A 20,166-nucleotide genomic window follows, 5' to 3' on the forward strand; every position below is an offset into this window, starting at 1 on the left:
CCGACGTGTCAACATCTCCTGGAGAAGAAGAAGAAGAACAAGAAGAAGAACGGAAGGCGACCGGAAGGCGACAGCGGCGACAGCGGCGACAGAAGACCGGGCCACCGCCTCTAAAAGAGCTATAAGAAGGCGCGGTGGCCCGGCAGAAGAACGGAAGGCGGCGGCGACAGAAGACCGGGCCACCGCCTGCAAAAGAGCTATAAGAAGGCGCGGTGGCCCGACAGAAGAACCGAAGAGGGGGACAAGACCCCCGAAGTCGGGAGAAGAGGCCGGCGGCGGGGAGGAAGAAAGCCGGACTCCTCCGCTAGCAAAAGAGCTACAAGAAGATAGCGGAGGAGTCCGGCGAGAAGACCCCCGAAGACGGAAGACCCCCGGAGCTGTGCAATAAAATATTTTATCTCATGTGTTGTGTTTTTTTTTGGGGTACTTTTATTTTACAGGTGAATGGGTAGGGGTACATTGTACCCCATACTCATTCACATAGGGTGGGGGGCCGGTATCCGGGGCCCCCTTATTAAAGGGGGCTCCCGGATTCCGATAAGCCCCCCGCCCGCAGACCCCGACAACCAACGGCCAGGGTTGTCGGGAAAAGGCCCTTGTCCTCATCAACATGGGGACAAGGTGCTTTGGGGTGGGGGGGCCGCGCGGCCCCCCCTTCCCCAAGGCACCCCCCATGTTGAGGGCACGCGGCCTGGTACGTCTCGGGGGGGGGAGCGCTCGCCCGCCCCCCTTTCCTGGCCGGCCGGGTAGCGTGCTCGGACAAGGTTCTGTTGTGGACTTTGGGGGGGACCCCAGCCGATTTTTTTCGGCGTTGGGGCTCCCCTTTAAGTCCATACCAGGCGGCGGGGCCCGCAACGTCTCCCTCGCGGGCCCCGTCTACCTGGAGACGCGCTCGAAATGAGCAGACTTTCCTCCGAGCGGGAACAGTTTGCTCATTTCGAAAGTGGCCTACACACGGGCGGACTGTCCGCTCAAACCAAGTTTCAGTGGACAGTTTTTCGGAATTTCCGAAAAACTTTGTTCGTCAAACTGTCCGCTGAAACTGTCCGCTGAAGCCCCACACACGAGCGGACTGTCCGCTGAAACACTGTTCAGCGGACAAAGTTGGGCGAACAGTCCCTGCGTGTGTACGCGGCCTAAGAGGGGAGAAAGATGGAGAGAGATACAAAGGAAAGAAAAAGAGACAAATAGAGAGCGAGAGGAGAGAGATACAAATGTAGGTGAGAGAAAGATGGAGAGAGGGAGACAAAGTGTGATATAGAAAGGTGAGATGGGGAAAGGGGAGATAGAACGTGGGAAGGGGGAGATAGAAAGTGGGAAGGAGGGGAGATAGAAAGTGGGGGGGGGGAGATAGAAAGTGGGGGGGGAGGGTTCTTTAGAAAGGTGAAGAAAAACATAGAGGTGGAAGGTAGGGAAATGGGGGAAAGAAAGTTAGGTTGGCCTTAAACTAGAATTGTATTTGAATTTTTACATTTTCAAAATGTTTGTTCAAGTTTCTAATGGTTATTGAGGTTAAACTGCCATTCTTTTTTGGCCATAGTGACAAGCAAATTTGAAGGAACGGATGAGCAGATTTTTACTAGTGAATGTGGTTTTCCTTCAGGAAATTCCATTCATTCTAAAACTGAATGTTAAAAGCAAACAACATTTTGAAGTACATTTAAATGACATTCATCAAGTACTGATAAGCTTTTTTTTAATATGAATGTTGGTTAAAAAATCTACCAGTGTATGGTCAGATTTAAATACAAAGGTGGGGAGACACAGGGGTGAGTAGGGGTTGAGATAGAAAGGTGAGAAGAGAGATATTGAGGGAGGAAGAGGGTGAAATAGGTGGGGTGGGAGAGAGAAGCAGAGAAGAGGGCAAACCATATGTGTCTGGGAATAAGGAAAGGCCAAGGTTGAAAGAAAGTTAGGTAAAGGAGACAAAGGGGGTACAAAGCAAAATGTAAATAAACAGGAGTAAGAGATGTGTATGAGCTGAGACAAAATAGAGAGAAAAGAGTGCGACAGACAAACCAAGAGGGTTTTGGCAGTGTTGGTGGTGGTATATGAGTTGGTGGTGTTTGCGTTTTTGTTGTTGGTGTAGGTGTTGATGGTAATGTTGTTGGTGGTGTTGGTATTTGTGTTGGTGTTGTTAGTGGTGAAGGTGTTGATGGTATTGTTGTTGGTGGTGTTGGTATTTGTGTTGGTGTCCATTGTATTGTTGTTGGTATTTGTGTTTTTGTAGGTGTAGGTGTTGATGGTATTGTTGGTGGTGCTGGTGTTGTAGGTGGTGTTCATGGTATTGTTGTTGGTATTTGTGTTGTTTGGGGTGTAGGTGTTGATGATATTAGTGTTGGTGGTGTTTATATTTGTGTTGTTGGTATCGTAGGAGTTTGTGGTATTGTTGGTGCTGTTGGTATTTGTGTTGGTAGTGTTGTTGGTGGTGTAGGTGTTGTTGTCAGTCAGTGGTGTTGGTATTTGTGTTGGTGTTGTTGGTGGTGTAGGTGTTGATGGTATTGTTGTTGATGCTGTTGGTATTTGTGTTGGTAGTGTTGCTGGTGGTGTAGGTGTTGTTGTCAGTCAGTGGTTTTGGTGTTTGTGTTGGTTTTGTTGGTGGTGTAGGTGTTGATGGTATTGTAGTTGATGCTGTTGGTATTTGTGTTGGTAGTGTTGTTGGTGGGGTAGGTGGTGATGGTATTGTTGGTGGTGTTTGTATATGTGTTGGTGGTGCTGGTGTTGTTGGTGGAGTAGGTATTGATGGCATTGTTGGTGGTGGTGTTGGTATTTGTGTTGGTGGTGTTTTTGGTGGCGTAGGTATTGATAGTATTGTTGGTGGTGTAGGTGTTGATGGTAATTGTTGGCGGTGTTGGTATTTGTCTTGGTGTTTTTGTTGGTGGTGTAGGTGTTGATGGAATTGCTGTTGGTGTAGGTGTTGATGGTATTGTTGTTGTTGTTGGTGTAGGTGTTCATGGTAGTTGTTGGTGGTGTAGGTGTTCATGGTAGTTGTTGGTGGTGTAGGTGTTGATGGAATTGTTGTTGGTGTAGGTGTCAATGGTAATTGTTGTTGATGGAATTGCTGTTGGTGTAGGTGTTGATGGTATTGTTGGTGTTGGTGGTGTAGGTGTTCATGGTAGTTGTTGGTGGTGTAGGTGTTCATGGTAGTTGTTGGTGGTGTAGGTGTTGATGGAATTGTTGTTGGTGTAGGTGTCGATGGTAATTGTTGTTGATGGTATTGTTGTTGGTGGTGGTGTAGGTGTCCATGGCAGTTGTTGGTGATGTAGGTGTTGATGGAATTGTTGTTGGTGTAGGTGTCGATGGTAATTGTTGTTGATGGTATTGTTGTTGGTGGTGGTGTAGGTGTCCATGGCAGTTGTTGGTGGTGTAGGTGTTGTTGGTATTTGTGTTGGTATCGTTGGTGGTATTGGTGTTTCTGTTGGTGGTGATTTTGATGGTGGTGTTGGGTGGGAGTGAGGGTAAAATACAAAAAAGAAATGGTGTTACAGAGGAAATAGAAAGATAGAGATACAGCCACAAGGAATAAGAGAGAATGAAATGAGCAGTAGAGAGCATGGAGCAAAAAGAGAGACCCAAAAACAGAGAGAACCTTCATTGTGAAGCCTTCTCTTTGTCTTATATTATACAGTAAGGGATATATTGGTTCCTTTAAGAAGACGAGATAACGATCACATTCATCCGGTAACTCTCTGTGTCTTTATAGGAAATAACGATGTCAAATATCAGCAATGTGACGGACACAACCAAGTCCTTGAGCTATGGGGACATTTTCATCATCCTGGTTCTATTTTTTATTTTCCTGGTGGGGGTCCCCGGCAATGCTTTGGTGCTTTGGGTCACCGGAGTGAAGATGAGACGCAGAGTCAGCACCATTTGGTTTTGGAACCTTGCTCTGGCCGACATCACCTGTTGCTCGTTTGCCCCACTCATCCTAGTTAATATCTTCCATTCCCGTTGGCTATATGGCAACGCTTTGTGCAAAATTTTACCCTTCATCCTCATCCTCAATATGTTCTCCAGCATCTTCACCCTGGTGGCCATCAGCATCGACCGTTGCATCCTGGTGGTCTGGCCAGTGTGGGCCCAAAACCACCGGCGCTTAAAAACCGTGTGGATCGTCTGCTTGGTTATTTGGGTTGTGTCCGTTATATTGGGTCTCCCTGCTGCCATCTACCGGACAACGGACATTGAGAATAATATGACTGTATGTATCTATATGAAAGGTTTCATGGTTCCCATCACTCTTACTCGAATGGTTTTTGGATTTCTGATTCCTTTTGTTATCATTTTTACCTGTTACATCCGTCTGGCCTTTAAAGCACAAAATATACGACTTTTAAAAGTAGGAAGGAAAACCACCATGGTGGCCCTTGCCATAATAGTGGCATTCTTCATCACCTGGGCTCCATACCACGTCATGGGAATTCTTCTGCTGTACACCGAAGATCAGCTTGTGGTTTCCTTGAATGCTCCAGCCCAGGCCTTGGCTCACTTTAATAGTTGTATCAACCCGATACTGTACGCCTTCATGGGGAAAGAGATGAAGAGTAAAGTACGGCAGTCTATAGGTGCGCTCATGGAAAATGCGTTTAATGAAGATGTATCAAGATCGGTCACATACAAAAGGAGCAGATCCTCATCTAAAGAGCACTCTTGTCTTGAGCGAGAGTAGGACTAAGATACTGATGTGAGATGGATATTTATGCTGATAAGAGTAATTATACCCCAACTCTAAGACATAGAACAAGGATTAAATGCCCATTACGTCTAGGGGGTGACTGAATAAGGAGCAAATACTCACCTTGTTTTGTGCTCCAGAAGATGAGCTTCTCTAAGGTGGTCCCTGAAGGCCACAACGTACAAACGTGATGATGCTGAGGGACCTTTTACAGATCAGACCTTTGGAGCTGGCCAGAGTAGGAGAGAGGACAAGCAACAATGTCTGTTCCTCTACCCTCAAGACATGATGAGCGATGGCCACTGCAAGGAAAGGTCTTTTTATTTTTTAATTCCCCGGAGGTGCGCTTTAATATTAATGCATAGTCATAGCCTTGATTTATTTATTTTTGGTTTTGGATATAGTGTTTCCCTATATATGTCTAATTTAGGAGACTTTCCATCATTTCCTGTCCCGGAGATACAACAGGAAGCCAAAGAAGATCTCTACAAAGTGAGGGGAAATCCCCTTTGGCCAGAACAAGTGTCCCCCCCCATGGAAGATTTGGCCTCGTCTCTTGATCTGGTGGCAGCTGCAAAACTTTGGACTGGTCAACACTTTCAGTCTCAATGACCGCGATCAGCAGGACAAATAGAGATGGTGAAGATCTCCAGCAGAAAACAGCAGCAGTCGCAAGAAACCAAAATATGACAAGGGCTCTAATTTAGTCCCTAATAGGCACCTATTTAATAGGAATCACTGTAGTACTCCGGAACCCAACCTACGGCCGGAGGCCGCATGCAACCCTTTTAACCTTTTTTGCATCCCTCAGGGTCACTGCAGGCACCAATCTGCATTTCCCTATTGACTTGTTAAGGCAGTGACTTATACCAGTCTCAATATGTCCACGGTCTCTGACCATCTCCTATACCATGTCCACAGTCTCTGACCATCTCCTGTACCATGTCCACAGTCTCTGACCATCTCCTATACCATGTCCACAGTCTCTGACCATCTCCTGTACCATGTCCACAGTCTCTGACCATCTCCTATACCATGTCCACAGTCTCTGACCATCTGTTATACCATGTCCACAGTCTCTGACCATCTCCTATACCATGTCCACTGTCTCTGACCATCTCCTGTACCATGTCCACAGTCTCTGACCATCTCCTGTACCATGTCCACAGTCTCTGACCATCTCCTGTACCATGTCCACAGTCTCTGACCATCTCCTATACCATGTCCACAGTCTCTGACCATCTCCTGTACCATGTCCACAGTCTCTGACCATCTCCTATACCATGTCCACAGTCTCTGACCATCTCCTATACCATGTCCACAGTCTCTGACCATCTCCTGTACCATGTCCACAGTCCCTGACCATCTCCTGTACCATGTCCACAGTCTCTGACCATCTCCTATACCAGTGATGGCGAACCTTGGCACCCCAGATGTTTTGGAACTACATTTCCCATGATGCTTATGCACTGTGCAGTGTAGTTGAGAATCATGGGAAATGTAGTTCCAAAACATCTGGGGTGCCAAGGTTCGCCATCACTGTCCTATACCATGTCCACAGTCTCTGACCATCTCCTATACCATGTCCACAGTCTCTGACCATCTCCTATACCATGTCCACAGTCTCTGACCATCTCCTATACCATGTCCACAGTCTCTGACCATCTGTTATACCATGTCCACAGTCTCTGACCATCTCCTATACCATGTCCACAGTCTCTGACCATCTCCTGTACCATGTCCACAGTCTCTGACCATCTCCTGTACCATGTCCACAGTCTCTGACCATCTCATGTACCATGTCCACAGTCTCTGACCATCTCCTATACCATGTCCACAGTCTCTGACCATCTCCTATACCATGTCCACAGTCTCTGACCATCTCCTATACCATGTCCACAGTCTCTGACCATCTCCTATACCATGTCCACAGTCTCTGACCATCCCCTATACCATGTCCACAGTCTCTGACCATCCCCTATACCATGCCCACAGTCTCTGACCATCCCCTATACCATGTCCACAGTCTCTGACCATCCCCTATACCATGTCCACAGTCTCTGACCATCCCCTATACCATGTCCACAGTCTCTGACCATCCCCTGTACCATGTCCACAGTCTCTGACCATCTCCTGTACCATGTCCACAGTCTCTGACCATCTCCTATACCATGTCCACAGTCTCTGACCATCTCCTGTACCATGTCCACAGTCTCTGACCATCTCCTATACCATGTCCACAGTCTCTGACCATATCCTATACCATGTCCCCAGTCTCTGACCATCTCCTATACCATGTCCACAGTCTCTGACCATCTCCTATACCATGTCCACAGTCTCTGACCATCTCCTATACCATGTCCACAGTCTCTGACCATCTCCTATACCATGTCCACAGTCTCTGACCATCCCCTATACCATGTCCACAGTCTCTGACCATCTCCTATACCATGTCCACAGTCTCTGACCATCTCCTATACCATGTCCACAGTCTCTGACCATCTGTTATACCATGTCCACAGTCTCTGACCATCTCCTATACCATGTCCACAGTCTCTGACCATCTGTTATACCATGTCCACAGTCTCTGATCATCTCCTATACCATGTCCACAGTCTCTGACCATCTCCTATACCATGTCCACAGTCTCTGACCATCTGTTATACCATGTCCACAGTCTCTGACCATCTCCTATACCATGTCCACAGTCTCTGACCGTCTCCTATACCATGTCCACAGTCTCTGACCATCTCATGTACCATGTCCACAGTCTCTGACCATCTCCTATACCATGTCCACAGTCTCTGACCATCTCCTATACCATGTCCACAGTCTCTGACCATCTCCTATACCATGTCCACAGTCTCTGACCATCTCCTATACCATGTCCACAGTCTCTGACCATCTCCTATACCATGTCCACAGTCTCTGACCATCTCCTATACCATGTCCACAGTCTCTGACCATCTCCTGTACTATGTCCACAGTCTCTGACCATCTCCTATACCATGTCCACAGTCTCTGACCATCTCCTGTACCATGTCCACAGTCTCTGACCATCTGTTATACCATGTCCACAGTCTCTGACCATCTCCTGTACCATGTCCACAGTCTCTGGCCATCTGTTATACCATGTCCACAGTCTCTGGCCATCTGTTATACCATGTCCACAGTCTCTGACCATCTCCTATACCATGTCCACAGTCTCTGACCATCTCCTATACCATGTCCACAGTCTCTGACCATCTCCTGTACTATGTCCACAGTCTCTGACCATCTCCTATACCATGTCCACAGTCTCTGACCATCTCCTGTACCATGTCCACAGTCTCTGACCATCTGTTATACCATGTCCACAGTCTCTGACCATCTCCTGTACCATGTCCACAGTCTCTGGCCATCTGTTATACCATGTCCACAGTCTCTGACCATCTCCTATACCATGTCCACAGTCTCTGACCATCTCCTATACCATGTCCACAGTCTCTGACCATCTCCTGTACCATGTCCACAGTCTCTGACCATCTCCTATACCATGTCCACAGTCTCTGACCATCTCCTATACCATGTCCACAGTCTCTGACCATCTCCTATACCATGTCCACAGTCTCTGACCATCTCCTATACCATGTCCACAGTCTCTGACCATCTCCTGTACCATGTCCACAGTCTCTGACCATCTCCTATACCATGTCCACAGTCTCTGACCATCTCCTATACCATGTCCACAGTCTCTGACCATCTCCTATACCATGTCCACAGTCTCTGACCATCTCCTATACCATGTCCACAGTCTCTGACCATCTCCTATACCATGTCCACAGTCTCTGACCATCTCCTGTACTATGTCCACAGTCTCTGACCATCTCCTATACCATGTCCACAGTCTCTGACCATCCCCTGTACCATGTCCACAGTCTCTGACCATCTGTTATACCATGTCCACAGTCTCTGACCATCTCCTATACCATGTCCACAGTCTCTGACCATCTCCTATACCATGTCCACAGTCTCTGACCATCTCCTGTACCATGTCCACAGTCTCTGACCATCTCCTATACCATGTCCACAGTCTCTGACCATCTCCTATACCATGTCCACAGTCTCTGACCATCTCCTATACCATGTCCACAGTCTCTGACCATCTCCTGTACCATGTCCACAGTCTCTGACCATCTCCTATACTAAGGGTGTCAAACTCAATTTCATTGCAGGCCGCCATCAGCATTATAGTTGCCATCAAAGGGCCGGTTGTATCTGTAAGACTATATAAATGTATCAAGAGCTTTTTTTTCTCAGGGAATAGATGGAGGAACTCAACCACGCCCCCCCCCCCCCACCTCCGCCCAATGGCCAAATTGCACTACCAGTGGGGGGGATCTTAAAGGGTCAATAAATACCAGGATGTGCTTTGTACAGAGAGCAGGTTTAGAAAGTGCGCAAAAAGCGTGTAGAATGTACAGAGTGAAGGGTTCAGGGGTGTGCTATGTACAGAGTGCAGTATTTCAGGAGGGCACTATGCACAGAGTGCAGGGTTCAGGAGTATGCTATGGACAGAGTGCAGGGTTTCAGGAGTGCGCTATGGACAGAGTGCAGGGTTCAGGGGTATGCTATGTACAGAGTGCAGGGTTTCAGGGGTATGCTATGGACAGAGTGCAGGGTTCAGGGGTATGCTATGTACAGAGTGCAGGGTTTCAGGAGTATGCTATGGACAGAGTGCAGGGTTCAGGGGTATGCTATGTACAGAGTGCAGGGTTTCAGGAGTACGCTATGGACAGAGTGCAGGGTTCAGGGGTATGCTATGTACAGAGTGCAGGGTTTCAGGAGTACGCTATGGACAGAGTGCAGGGTTCAGGGGTATGCTATGTACAGAGTGCAGGGTTCAAGAGTACGCTATGGACAGGGTGCAGGGTCCAGGAGTACGCTATGTTAAGAGTGCAGGGTTCAGAAGTATGCTATGTAGAGAGTGCAGGGTTTCAGGAGTACGCTATGGACAGAGTGCAGGGTTCAGGAGTACGCTATGGACAGAGTGCAGGGTTCAGGAGTACGCTATGGACAGAGTGCAGGGTTCAGGAGTACGCTATGGACAAAGTGCAGGGTTCAGGAGTACGCTATGGACAGGGTGCAGGGTTCAGGAGTATGCTATGGACAAAGTGCAGGGTTCAGGAGTATGCTATATACAGGGTGCAGGGTTCAGGAGTATGCTATGGACAGGGTGCAGGGTTCAGGAGTATGCTATATACAGGGTGCAGGGTTCAGGAGTATGCTATGGACAGGGTGCAGGGTTCAGGAGTATGCTATAGACAGGGTGCCGGGTTCAGGAGTATGCTATGTACAGAGTGCAGGATTCAGGAATACGCTATGTACAGAGTGCAGGGTTCAGGAGTACGCTATGTACAGAGTTCAGGGTTTAAGAGTGTGCTATGCATAGTGTGCAGGGTTCAGCTCTCTTTTCATAGGATGTCCACATCCTAATCCAACCCCTCCCTTTTGACCTCTGCACCCCTCCCCCCCATCCCCCACCTCTGCACACATCTCCCTCCATAGCCCTCACCCCCTCCCCCTCCCAAAGCTTCCTCACATCTCACATTTTCAAAAAATACCTGGCTTGGGTCTAGTACCCCCCCCCCCCCCACAGTGTAGGTGACTCCGCCTCTCTCTCTCTCTGACTTGCAGCAAGATCATTGGTCGGCATCTGTACACCCGGGCACAGATGGGGATCACAGTGCGGCCTACCATGTGATGCCCCATCAAACCTGTGACCTCACTGCATCAGCATCTCCCTTGTCCCTGCCAGGAATCTGTGAGAGCCACCGAGGGGAAATCTGTCCTTCTAAATACAGAAGGTGGTGAACAGGGAGCGGAGGGCGACACCTGGTGGTGGTGCAATGTTTACTGTCCTTCAGACTTTAGGAGGACCGGATTGTGGCCAGCGGAGGTAGAAAATGTCCTGGGCTCAGCATTAGTGAGAATAAATCTGGCCTATGGGTTGGTGGTCATTGGGGGGAGGAGTAGTGCCCCTATAGGTGGGAGGAATAGTGCCCCATCATTGGTATCAGTGGGAAGAATAGTGCCCCATCATTGGGAGGAATAGTGCCCCATCATTGGTGTCAGTGGAAGAAATAGTGCCCCATCATTGGTGTCAGTGGAAGGAATAGTGCCCCATCATTGGTGTCAGTGGGAGGAATAGTGCCCCATCATTGGTGTCAGTGGGAGGAATAGTGCCCCATCATTGGTATCAGTGGGAGGAATAGTGCCCCATCATTGGTGCCGGTGGGAGGAATAGTGCCCCATCATTGGTGTCCTTGGGAGGAATAGTGCCCCATCATTGGTGTCAGTGGGAGGAATAGTGCCCCATCATTGGTGTCAGTGGGAGGAATAGTGCCCCATCATTGGTGTCCTTGGGAGGAATAGTGCCCCATCATTGGTGTCATTGGGAGGAATAGTGCCCCATCATTGGTTTCAGTGGGAGGAATAGTGCCCCATCATTGGTGTCAGTGAGAGGAATAGTGTCCCATCATTGGTGTCCTTGGGAGGAATAGTGCCCCATCATTGGTGTCATTGGGAGGAATAGTGCCCCATCATTGGTGTCAGTGGGAGGAATAGTGCCTCATCATTGGTGTCATTGGGAGGAATAGTGCCCCATCATTGGTGTCAGTGGGAGGAATAGTGCCTCATCATTGGTGTCATTGAGAGGAATAGTGCCCCATCATTGGTGTCATTGGGAGGAATAGTGCCTCATCATTGGTGTCATTGGGAGGAATAGTGCCCCATTTTTGGTGTCATTGGGAGGAATAGTGCCCCATCATTGGTGTCATTGGGAGGAATAGTGTCCCATCATTGGTGTCAGTGAGAGGAATAGTGCCCCATTTTTGGTGTCATTGGGAGGAATAGTGTCCCATCATTGGTGTCAGTGAGAGGAATAGTGCCCCATTTTTGGTGTCATTGGGAGGAATAGTGCCCCATCATTGGTGTCAGTGAGAGGAATAGTGCCCCATTTTTGGTGTCAGTGGGAGGAATAGTGCCTCATCATTGGTGTCATTGGGAGGAATAGTGCCCCATTTTTGGTGTCATTGGGAGGAATAGTGCCCCATTTTTGGTGTCATTGGGAGGAATAGTGCCCCATTTTTGGTGTCATTGGGAGGAATAGTGCCCCGAGGGCCGGGTAAAAGGCTAGCTGGGGCCACAGTTTGGAGACGGCGGTCCTCTCCCGTGTGTGGGGTCTCTGACCATCTGCCATGTCATTATCAGTCTTTGATTCTACACTATTCTGCTGTCTCTGGCTTGAAATACTCACAGAATGTTATGTGCAGCCCTTTGGTTATGTTGAGGATCACCATATCAAGATAGTTGACCCCCCCCCCCACTGCTGTAGTAGTTGGCGCTACTATACAGTGAGAGCCGCCATCTTCCAGGCCCCACTGGAGCCCCCGGAGGCGGTCGGTCACATGACACACTCTCCACCGCCTTCTTCAGATCCATTTTTTTAGTTTGTTCAAAACATAATGAAGAGAGATTTATATTTTTCATGCAAAATGTTTAACTTGTCATTTTATTATAAATAGTTTTCCAAGTATTATAAACCTCTTGTCTCTGTGTATATCTCATATTGTATGCACATCGGGGGGCGTGTAGAGACCGCCTACTGCGCCTCCATGTGTAGAAGTGCTGCAAGTGACTGCGCTTTACTGCTCCGGTGTCTAAGGGACCCCCCGAGGCTGATGACGAGTTATTGGACACAATATCATCCCGATGACTTAATATGAACAGTTTCAGAAAGTTCAGCAAGGGTGCTGACCTCAGTGCTTAACATGCAGACAGCCACTAGAGGGCGACTCTACAACTCTATATATAAGGACAACCATCATGGTAGACTGAAAAAGTCAGCCCTTTCTTAGATCGGGGGAGGCGGCGGAGGGCGGTCACGTGACCACACATCGGTGATGCGAAAAAGTTTATTTAGCGGCCGCATTAAAAAAAAAAAAACACAGATACCGTGTAGTATATCTTATTATTACCGAGGCAGGAATGGCGTTACAACAGCTTTAACCACTTACAGACCGGACCATTTTGCTGGTCAAAGACCAGACCACTTTTTGCGATTCGGCACTGCGTCGCTTTAACTGACAATTGCGCGGTCGTGCGACGTGGCTCCCAAACAAAATTGACGTCCTTTTTTTCCCACAAATAGAGCTTTCTTTTGGTGGTATTTGATCACCTCTGCGGTTTTTATTTTTTGCACTATAAACAAAAATAGAGCGACAATTTTGAAAAAAACGCATTATTTTTAACTTTTTTGTTATAATAAATATCCCCCAAAAATATATAAAAAAACATTTATTTCCCTCAGTTTAGGCCGATACGTATTCTTCTACATATTTTTGGTAAAAAAAAATCGCAATAAGCGATTATTGATTGGTTTGCGCAAAAGTTATAGCGTTTACAAAATAGGGATATTTTTATAGCATTTTTATTAATAATTTTTTATTATTTTTTTTTTACTAGTAAGGGCGGCGATCTGCGATTTTTATTGTGACTGCGACATTGCGGCGGACACATCGGACATTTTTGACACATTTTTGGGACCATTGTCATTTATACAGCAATCAGTGCTATATAAATGCAGTGATTCCTATGTAAATGACACTGGCAGTGAAGGGGTTAACCAGTGGGTGGCAGTGTAGGGGTTAAGTGTTCCTAGGGGTGTGTTACTAACTGTGGGGGGGTTGGGCTTTCATTTAGTGAACACTGATCTCTGCTCCAATCACATGGAGCAGAGATCAGCGTCACTAGTTGCTAGGCAGAATGGAGAAATGTTGTTTACAACGGCACTTCTCCATTCGGCCGCTCCGTGAGACGATCGCGGGGATGCCCGCGGCGATCGAGTCCGCGGGTCCCGCGACCAGACTCACGGGGGTCCCGACCAGCGCGGGAGCGCGCCGGCGGCGGCGCGCTTCCGATGGCAGGGCGGCAAATTTAAAGGGATGTACATGTATGCCCATTTGCCTGACCGTGCCATTCTGTCGACGTACATCGTCACGCACTGGTCGGCAAGTGGTTAACCACTTCAACCCCCGGAAAGATTTTCCCCCTTAACCACTTAAAAGACCAGGCCTCTTTTTCTAATTAAAAACATGTTTTTTTTTGCTAAAAAACCCCCAAACATTATACATTTTTTTTTCGAACACCCTAGAGAATAAAATGGCGGTCGTTGCAATACTTTTTGTCGCACCGTATTTGCACGGCAGTCTCACAAGCGCATTTTTTTTTTTTTGGGGGGGAAAAATCACTTTTTTTAATAAAAAAAATAAGACAACAGTAAAGTTAGCCCAATAATTTTTTTTTTTTTATATTGTGAAAAATAATGTTACGCCGAGTAAATTGATACCCGACATGTCACGCTTCAAAATTGCGCCCCCCACCCCCTCCCGCTCGTGGAACGGCCACAAACTTTTACCCTTAAATAGGAGACGTTTAAAAAATTCTACAAAGTCGCATGTTTTGAGTTACAGAGGAGTTCCAGAGCTAGAATTATCGTTCTCGCTCTAACGATCGCGGCGATACTTCACATTGTGTGGTATGAACGCCGTTTTCATATGCGGGCGCTACTCACGTGTGCGTTCGCTTCTGCGCGCGAGCTCATCGGGACGGGGTGCTTTTAAAAAAAAAAAGTTTTTTTTCTTATTTATTTATTTTATTTTTTTTAGGAGACACAGACTGGGAGGGGGGGCAGATGAGGAGTGATGGGGGGCTCCAGCTATGTTTGTCCCCCTCCCCCGGATATTATCACCTCTACACAGGGCTGGACTGGGACAAAAATTTGGCCCTGGACTTCATCCAGACCGGCCCACTTTAATTTTGCAAACACGCAAAAAACAGTATATAAACTGTGCGCAAAAAAGCCCCTAGAGAACCCCCCTTACATCAGGGTCCTCAGAGAGCCCCCCACTTACATCGGGGTCCCCAGAGAGCCTCCCCTTACATCAGGGTCCCCATATAGCCTTCCCCTTACATCAGGGTCCCCTGAGAGCCCCTCTTACATCAGAGTCCCCAGAGATCATCCGCCTTACATCGGGGTCCCTAGAGAGCCAACCCCTTACATCCGGGTCCCCACAGAGCCCCCCCTTACATCCGGGGTCCACAGAGAGCCTCTCTCTTATATCAGGTTCCCCAGAGAGCCCCTGACTTACATCAGGGTCCCCAGAGAGCCCCTCCTTACATCAGGGTCACCAGAAAGAGGGCAGCTAGTGGGCCGGAACCCTGTGGTTGGGGACTCCTGGACTGACTTGGGGCTATGGGCCCCAGATTCGGGGGCTATAGCCCCAAAAGTCCCCCCCCAACGATGCCACTGGCTGTCACTGAAACCGGCCCACTGAGCCATCGGCCCACCGGGAAACTCCCTATAGTCCCTATGGCCAGTACATGCCTGCCTCTACAGCCGGCCATATACTCCATATACTCCCCATTACACCTCAGAGCTCGCCTCACACCACAGAGCACACACTACATTGTGTCTGACCTACCCCCCCACCTACTTACCTCCCCGGGCTCTCTTCCCCTCTGTACTCCTCATCTGTAAAGCTCTGCTCTCCTCACTCACCAAAATTCCCAGATTGGGTGATTTCTTCAGCTTTCCCAGCAAATATAAACTCATATCGCTCTAACGATCGCGGCGATACCTCACACTGTGTGGTATGAACGCCGTTTTCATATGCGGGGCTGGCGCTGCTCACGTATGCGTTCGCTTCTGCGCGCGAGCTCCGTGGGACGGGGTGCTTTAAAAAAAAAAGATTTTTTTCTTATTTATTTTATTTTATTTATTTTTACACAGTTTGTTTAAAAAAAAATAATAAGAATTTGTGTCACTTTTATTCCTATTACAAGAAATGTAAACATCCCTTATAATAGAAATAAAGCATGACAGGTCCTCTTATATATGAGATCTGGGGGGGTAAAAAAGACCTCACCTCTCATATTTGGATTTAAATGCAATAAAAAAAAAAATTAATAATAAAAAAAAAATTTGTTATAAAAATGACAACAGAAAAATGTCCCTTTAAGAGGTATGGGCGGAAGTGATGTTTTAACGTCGTTTCCGCCCTGCTATGCTATGGAGACGGGTGTGGGGGGCGGGGCCATCTTAGCCTCACTCGTCTCCATACCCGGCCACGGACAGGTCCCGATCGCTTCCGCCACTGCCGATGGCTCCGGTAAGCAGCGGAAGGGGGGCGCGGGGGAGCGGCGGGAGGGGGGTGGCCCCTCTCACGCCACCTTTACAGTGATCTAGCAGCGAATCCGCCGCAGAGACCACCATTATCGTTTACTGAACCGCCACCTGAAGAGATGGACACCTTGGCTGTGGCAGCAGCTGCTGCCGTTACCGAGATATCCCTCTTCAACAAAGGGGCGTACGTCGGCGTGCGGCGGTCAGTAAGTGGTTAATGACCAGGCCATTTTTTTTGTGATTAACTGACGATTGCGCGGTCGTGCGACGCCATACCCAAACAAAATTGACGTTTTTTTCCCCCACAAATAGAGCTTTCTTTTGGAAGGTATTTGATCACCTTTGCGTTTTTTTTTTTTTTTGCGCTATAAACAAAAATGACCAATAATTAAAAAAAAAAATAAATAACATTTTTTTTTTACTTTCTGCTATAATACATTTCCAAAAAAAAAAAAAACTTTATTTATTATTATTATTATTATTATTATTATTATTATTATTATTATTTACTTTATTCATCAGTTTAGACCGATTTGTATTCTTCTACATATTTTTGGTAAAAAAAAAAAAAGCAATAGGGGTATATTGATTGGTTTGCGCAAAAGTTACAGCGTTTACAAACTATGGGATGGATTTAGGGACTTTTATTAAATTTTTTATTGTTTTTACTGGTAATGGCGGTGACCGGCGATTTTTAGCGGGACTGCGACATTGCGGCAGACAAATCGGACCCCAAATGACACTTTTTGGGGACCAGTGACATTATTACATTGATCAGTGCTAAAACGCGCTGAGCAAAGTAACAATGTCACTGGCAGGGAAGGGGTCAACACTAGGGGGCGATCAAGTGGGTTAAAGGTGTTCCCTAGGTGTGTTCTAACTGTGGAGGGGGTGGGCTTACTGGGACATGACAGAGATCACTGTTCCCGATCACTGGGAACAGAAGATCTCTGACATGTTATATGGCAGAACGGGGAATCGCCTTGTTTACATAGGCAGTTCCCCCCTTTCTGCTTCTGTACACATCGATCACGGGTCACCGGTGAACATCGAGTCCTCGGGCACTCTCCCGCGGCGCCCGCTATCCTCCTTGCACAGACTGACATACAGGTACGTCGGTTCACGCAGGAGAGCCAACCTGCCGCAGTAAATGTACGTGAGCTGGTCGGCAAGAGGTAAAAGTGTGCTCCATGTTGGAAGAACAACAGCAATCTGCTTATATATACTGTGAACTATGTACTGTGTGCATTATACCTATCTATCCAGCAGGTGGCACTGTAGTGTAATTAGAGGAAGTGTTGCCTCTCAGTGTGTGTAGTTGTATTCTCCTTGTTCCTGTTCATGTTTCTACCGCTGTAAGACATGCATTGCTAATCCTGCATTAAAGTAAAGCCGTTTGCTGTATCCAAGAAACTTCCAGCGCATAATTCAATACCCCGCTAATAGGTTATAGGTCCCTGGCACCCAGCAGCCCCCCAGGGCACCCAGAGGCACTGACGAGGATACTGCAAGTCCGTGAGTACTGTATACAAGTAGCTGAAAGATTGCAAAGTTGAACAATGCCAATTATCAACTGTGGAAGTTTAAACTGGAAGTGTTTCTCTGGAAGGGTGACTTGTGGCAAGTGATGAATACAGACAGACCCACAGACGGAGAAACGGAGGACTGGGATAGGAAGAATAGGAGGGCAAAAGCGACTACAGGCATACCCCACGTTTAAGTACACAATGGAGTTTATTTACTAAAGATGGAAAGTGCAAAACCAGGCTCACTTCTACATATAAACCAATGAGCTTTCAGGTTTTATTACCAAAGCTTAATTGAACAAGCCAAGGTTAGAAGCTCATTGTTTTCTATGCAGAAGTGAGCCTGATTTTGCACTTTTCAGCTTTAGTAAATAAACCCCATTGTGTACTTAAAGGTGGGGTATGCCTGTATAAGCTTGCTACTGGAAGATGACCAGCTTATCCACATAAGAACAGAGAAAACAGCCAAAGGTATGTGGACTTCATTACACAAACTGCCTGAGCATTCAAGCCTCAACAGAAAGCTGATCTTTTTTTGCTGTTCGTAAGGGTTGCATTCTGACCACCGTTGTAGGGGTTCTTTCCACTGACCACCACTGTAAGGGTTTGCAAGGGACCCGGATAAGACAGCAATTTGTGTGAAGCTGGCCCAGGTCCCGCCCCACTTCTTCTCCAGATGGGATACTCACGTACTGTACCTGTCTTTTGGAGATACTTCGCCATCTTGTGTCATTTATTCTCCTGGCCTCAGGCCCACGTTCTCACATATTCCCATCCCGAGGCCTTTCAATCGGAGATGCTTTGTCCAATCCAGAGGCTTTTTAAGGGTTTACTGCATCACCTTAAGCACACAAAGCATCACATCTTCTCCTTAGTATATAGCCCCAGTAAGGAACACTGTGGGGTTTATTTACTAAAACTGGAAAGTGCAAAATCTGGTGCAGTCACAGACCCTGGCTGCAGGGACCTATACTGCCCACATTTACCCTGTTATTTGTTATATTTCCCTTTTTGGTACATTTTGAAGGACTGTTTTCTTGTATGTTTTCTTTGGAACTATGCATGTTGGTTGAAAGAGATGGTCACATTGGTCTCTATTCCATGCATAGGTTGCCCATCCATTAAGGGTGCACGGGCGCTGCCTCCTCTTTCCATTCCCACCCCCACCCCCTATTCATGCATCTGGCCCCTTTCAGGATGCCGGGCGCATGAATTACAGCGACCGGGGGGAGGGGGGGGTAGAGGCTCCAATAGGCTTTAAAATAGGGTGGGCTCATGGGGCAGAGCATTGCGCTCGGAGCCCACCCAGGTGTGTCAGAAAAGCACATTATTATTCTGCCTTCTAACACTGAATCGTCTCTCCGCCAATCAGGAGGCACAGATTGGCTGAAAGGACAGGCGATCCTATTGGGCGCCTAAGAGGAGGAGGGAGATGCACGGCGGAAGCTGCCGTGATCCACAGGAGGAGGAAGAAAGAAAGCTGCCACTTGGCAGTCACGCTACCCACCTGCCTGCTTCCTAGATGGGGTAAGTGTGGGGCTTTGATGTCGCGACCGTCCTCAGGGAGGGGTTGCCACCAACTGACTAGGGGGGGGGACTGTCTGCCGCCCCCCAACAGGAAAAAACACCAGCCACCACTGGTTCCATGTACTCCTATGTAGGCGCCGGACTGTATGGGGTGGGCTCCTCCAATCAAAGCTTGCCTGGGAGCCTGGCTGTTGATTAGCTTACTGTTAGATCGCTGTTTAAATAGAGTACTGTTAGCTGCTACCTGTACATTAAATGTGCTCTTAGATGTACTGAAGATACTACCGTTTAAAGTTTGCATTGTTTAGGATAAAGTGATCAAGCTCTTATCTGATTCTGTGCGGTATAAATTCTGTGTGAATTTTCAATGAAAGGTGTTCCAGTTTGCACGTAAGCTAGTGCCGCTTAGTTCTTGAGTGCAATTCTCAGCTATAATACCTGATTCTTGGTTCCAGAATGGAGGAAGCTCTTGGCAGAGGCACCCAGGTGGGGTGCCAGGCAGTCCGTCACAGTAACCAATCTGCTGCCAGGTTTTATTGTCAAAGCTTAATTGAACAAGATGAAGCTAGAAGCTGATTGGCTACCATACACAGCTGCACCAGATTTTGCACGCTCCAGTTTTAGTAAATCAACCCCTCAGCACTTCTACGCAGTATATAACATCCAGCCATCTTTCCAGTTGTTTCCAGTAAGTCCCAGAACAGTGGCTTCACACACCATGCGAGGTGTCCCTTATGCCGCGTACACACGATCAGATTGTCCGGCGTACTTAGTCTGCCAAAACGCATTTCAGCGGACAATTCGATCGTGTGTGGGCTTCAGCGGACTTTTCCAGCGTGAAGTCCGGCGGACTAAGAAAGTATTTTTGCACTCCAATCTTCCTGCCGGACTTGGGTTTCAGCGGACAATACGTTCGTGAGTATGCTAGTACGGCGGACTAAAAATGACGCATGCTCAGAAGCAAGTACGAAAAAGGAAGCTATTGGCTACTGGCTATTGAACTTACTTTTTCTAGTCCCGTCGTACCTGCTGTACGTCATCGCGCAAGCGAACGTCGGACTTTCTGTGTGTCCGTGTGTGGCCAAGTCCGTTTGGTAGAAAGTCCGCCGGACTATCCGCCGGATTGTATGTCGGACTAAGTACGCCGGACAATTCGATCGTGTGTACGCGGCATTAGTCCCAGCCCCCGAGGCTTACATCAACCAAGCTAC

General features: G+C 47.7%; 2 protein-coding genes across 2 annotated transcripts in view; both read left to right on the forward strand.

The window, feature by feature from the left end:
- Nucleotides 1-20,166, forward strand: part of LOC143973697 (C3a anaphylatoxin chemotactic receptor-like) — a 163,805-nt gene that overhangs the window by 8,525 nt on the left and 135,114 nt on the right. The window lies entirely within an intron of this gene.
- LOC143973684 (C3a anaphylatoxin chemotactic receptor-like) lies at nt 3,709-4,769 on the forward strand. Its single transcript, XM_077474540.1, has one exon. The coding sequence runs from the start codon at nt 3,713-3,715 to the stop codon at nt 4,670-4,672; it is 960 nt and encodes a 319-aa protein (XP_077330666.1). The 5' UTR covers nt 3,709-3,712; the 3' UTR covers nt 4,673-4,769.

This window comes from Lithobates pipiens, unplaced genomic scaffold (genome assembly GCF_037356315.1).
Source record: "Lithobates pipiens isolate NorthernLeopardFrog02 unplaced genomic scaffold, aLitPip1_a1.2 Scaffold_92, whole genome shotgun sequence".
NCBI lineage: Eukaryota > Metazoa > Chordata > Amphibia > Anura > Ranidae > Lithobates > Lithobates pipiens.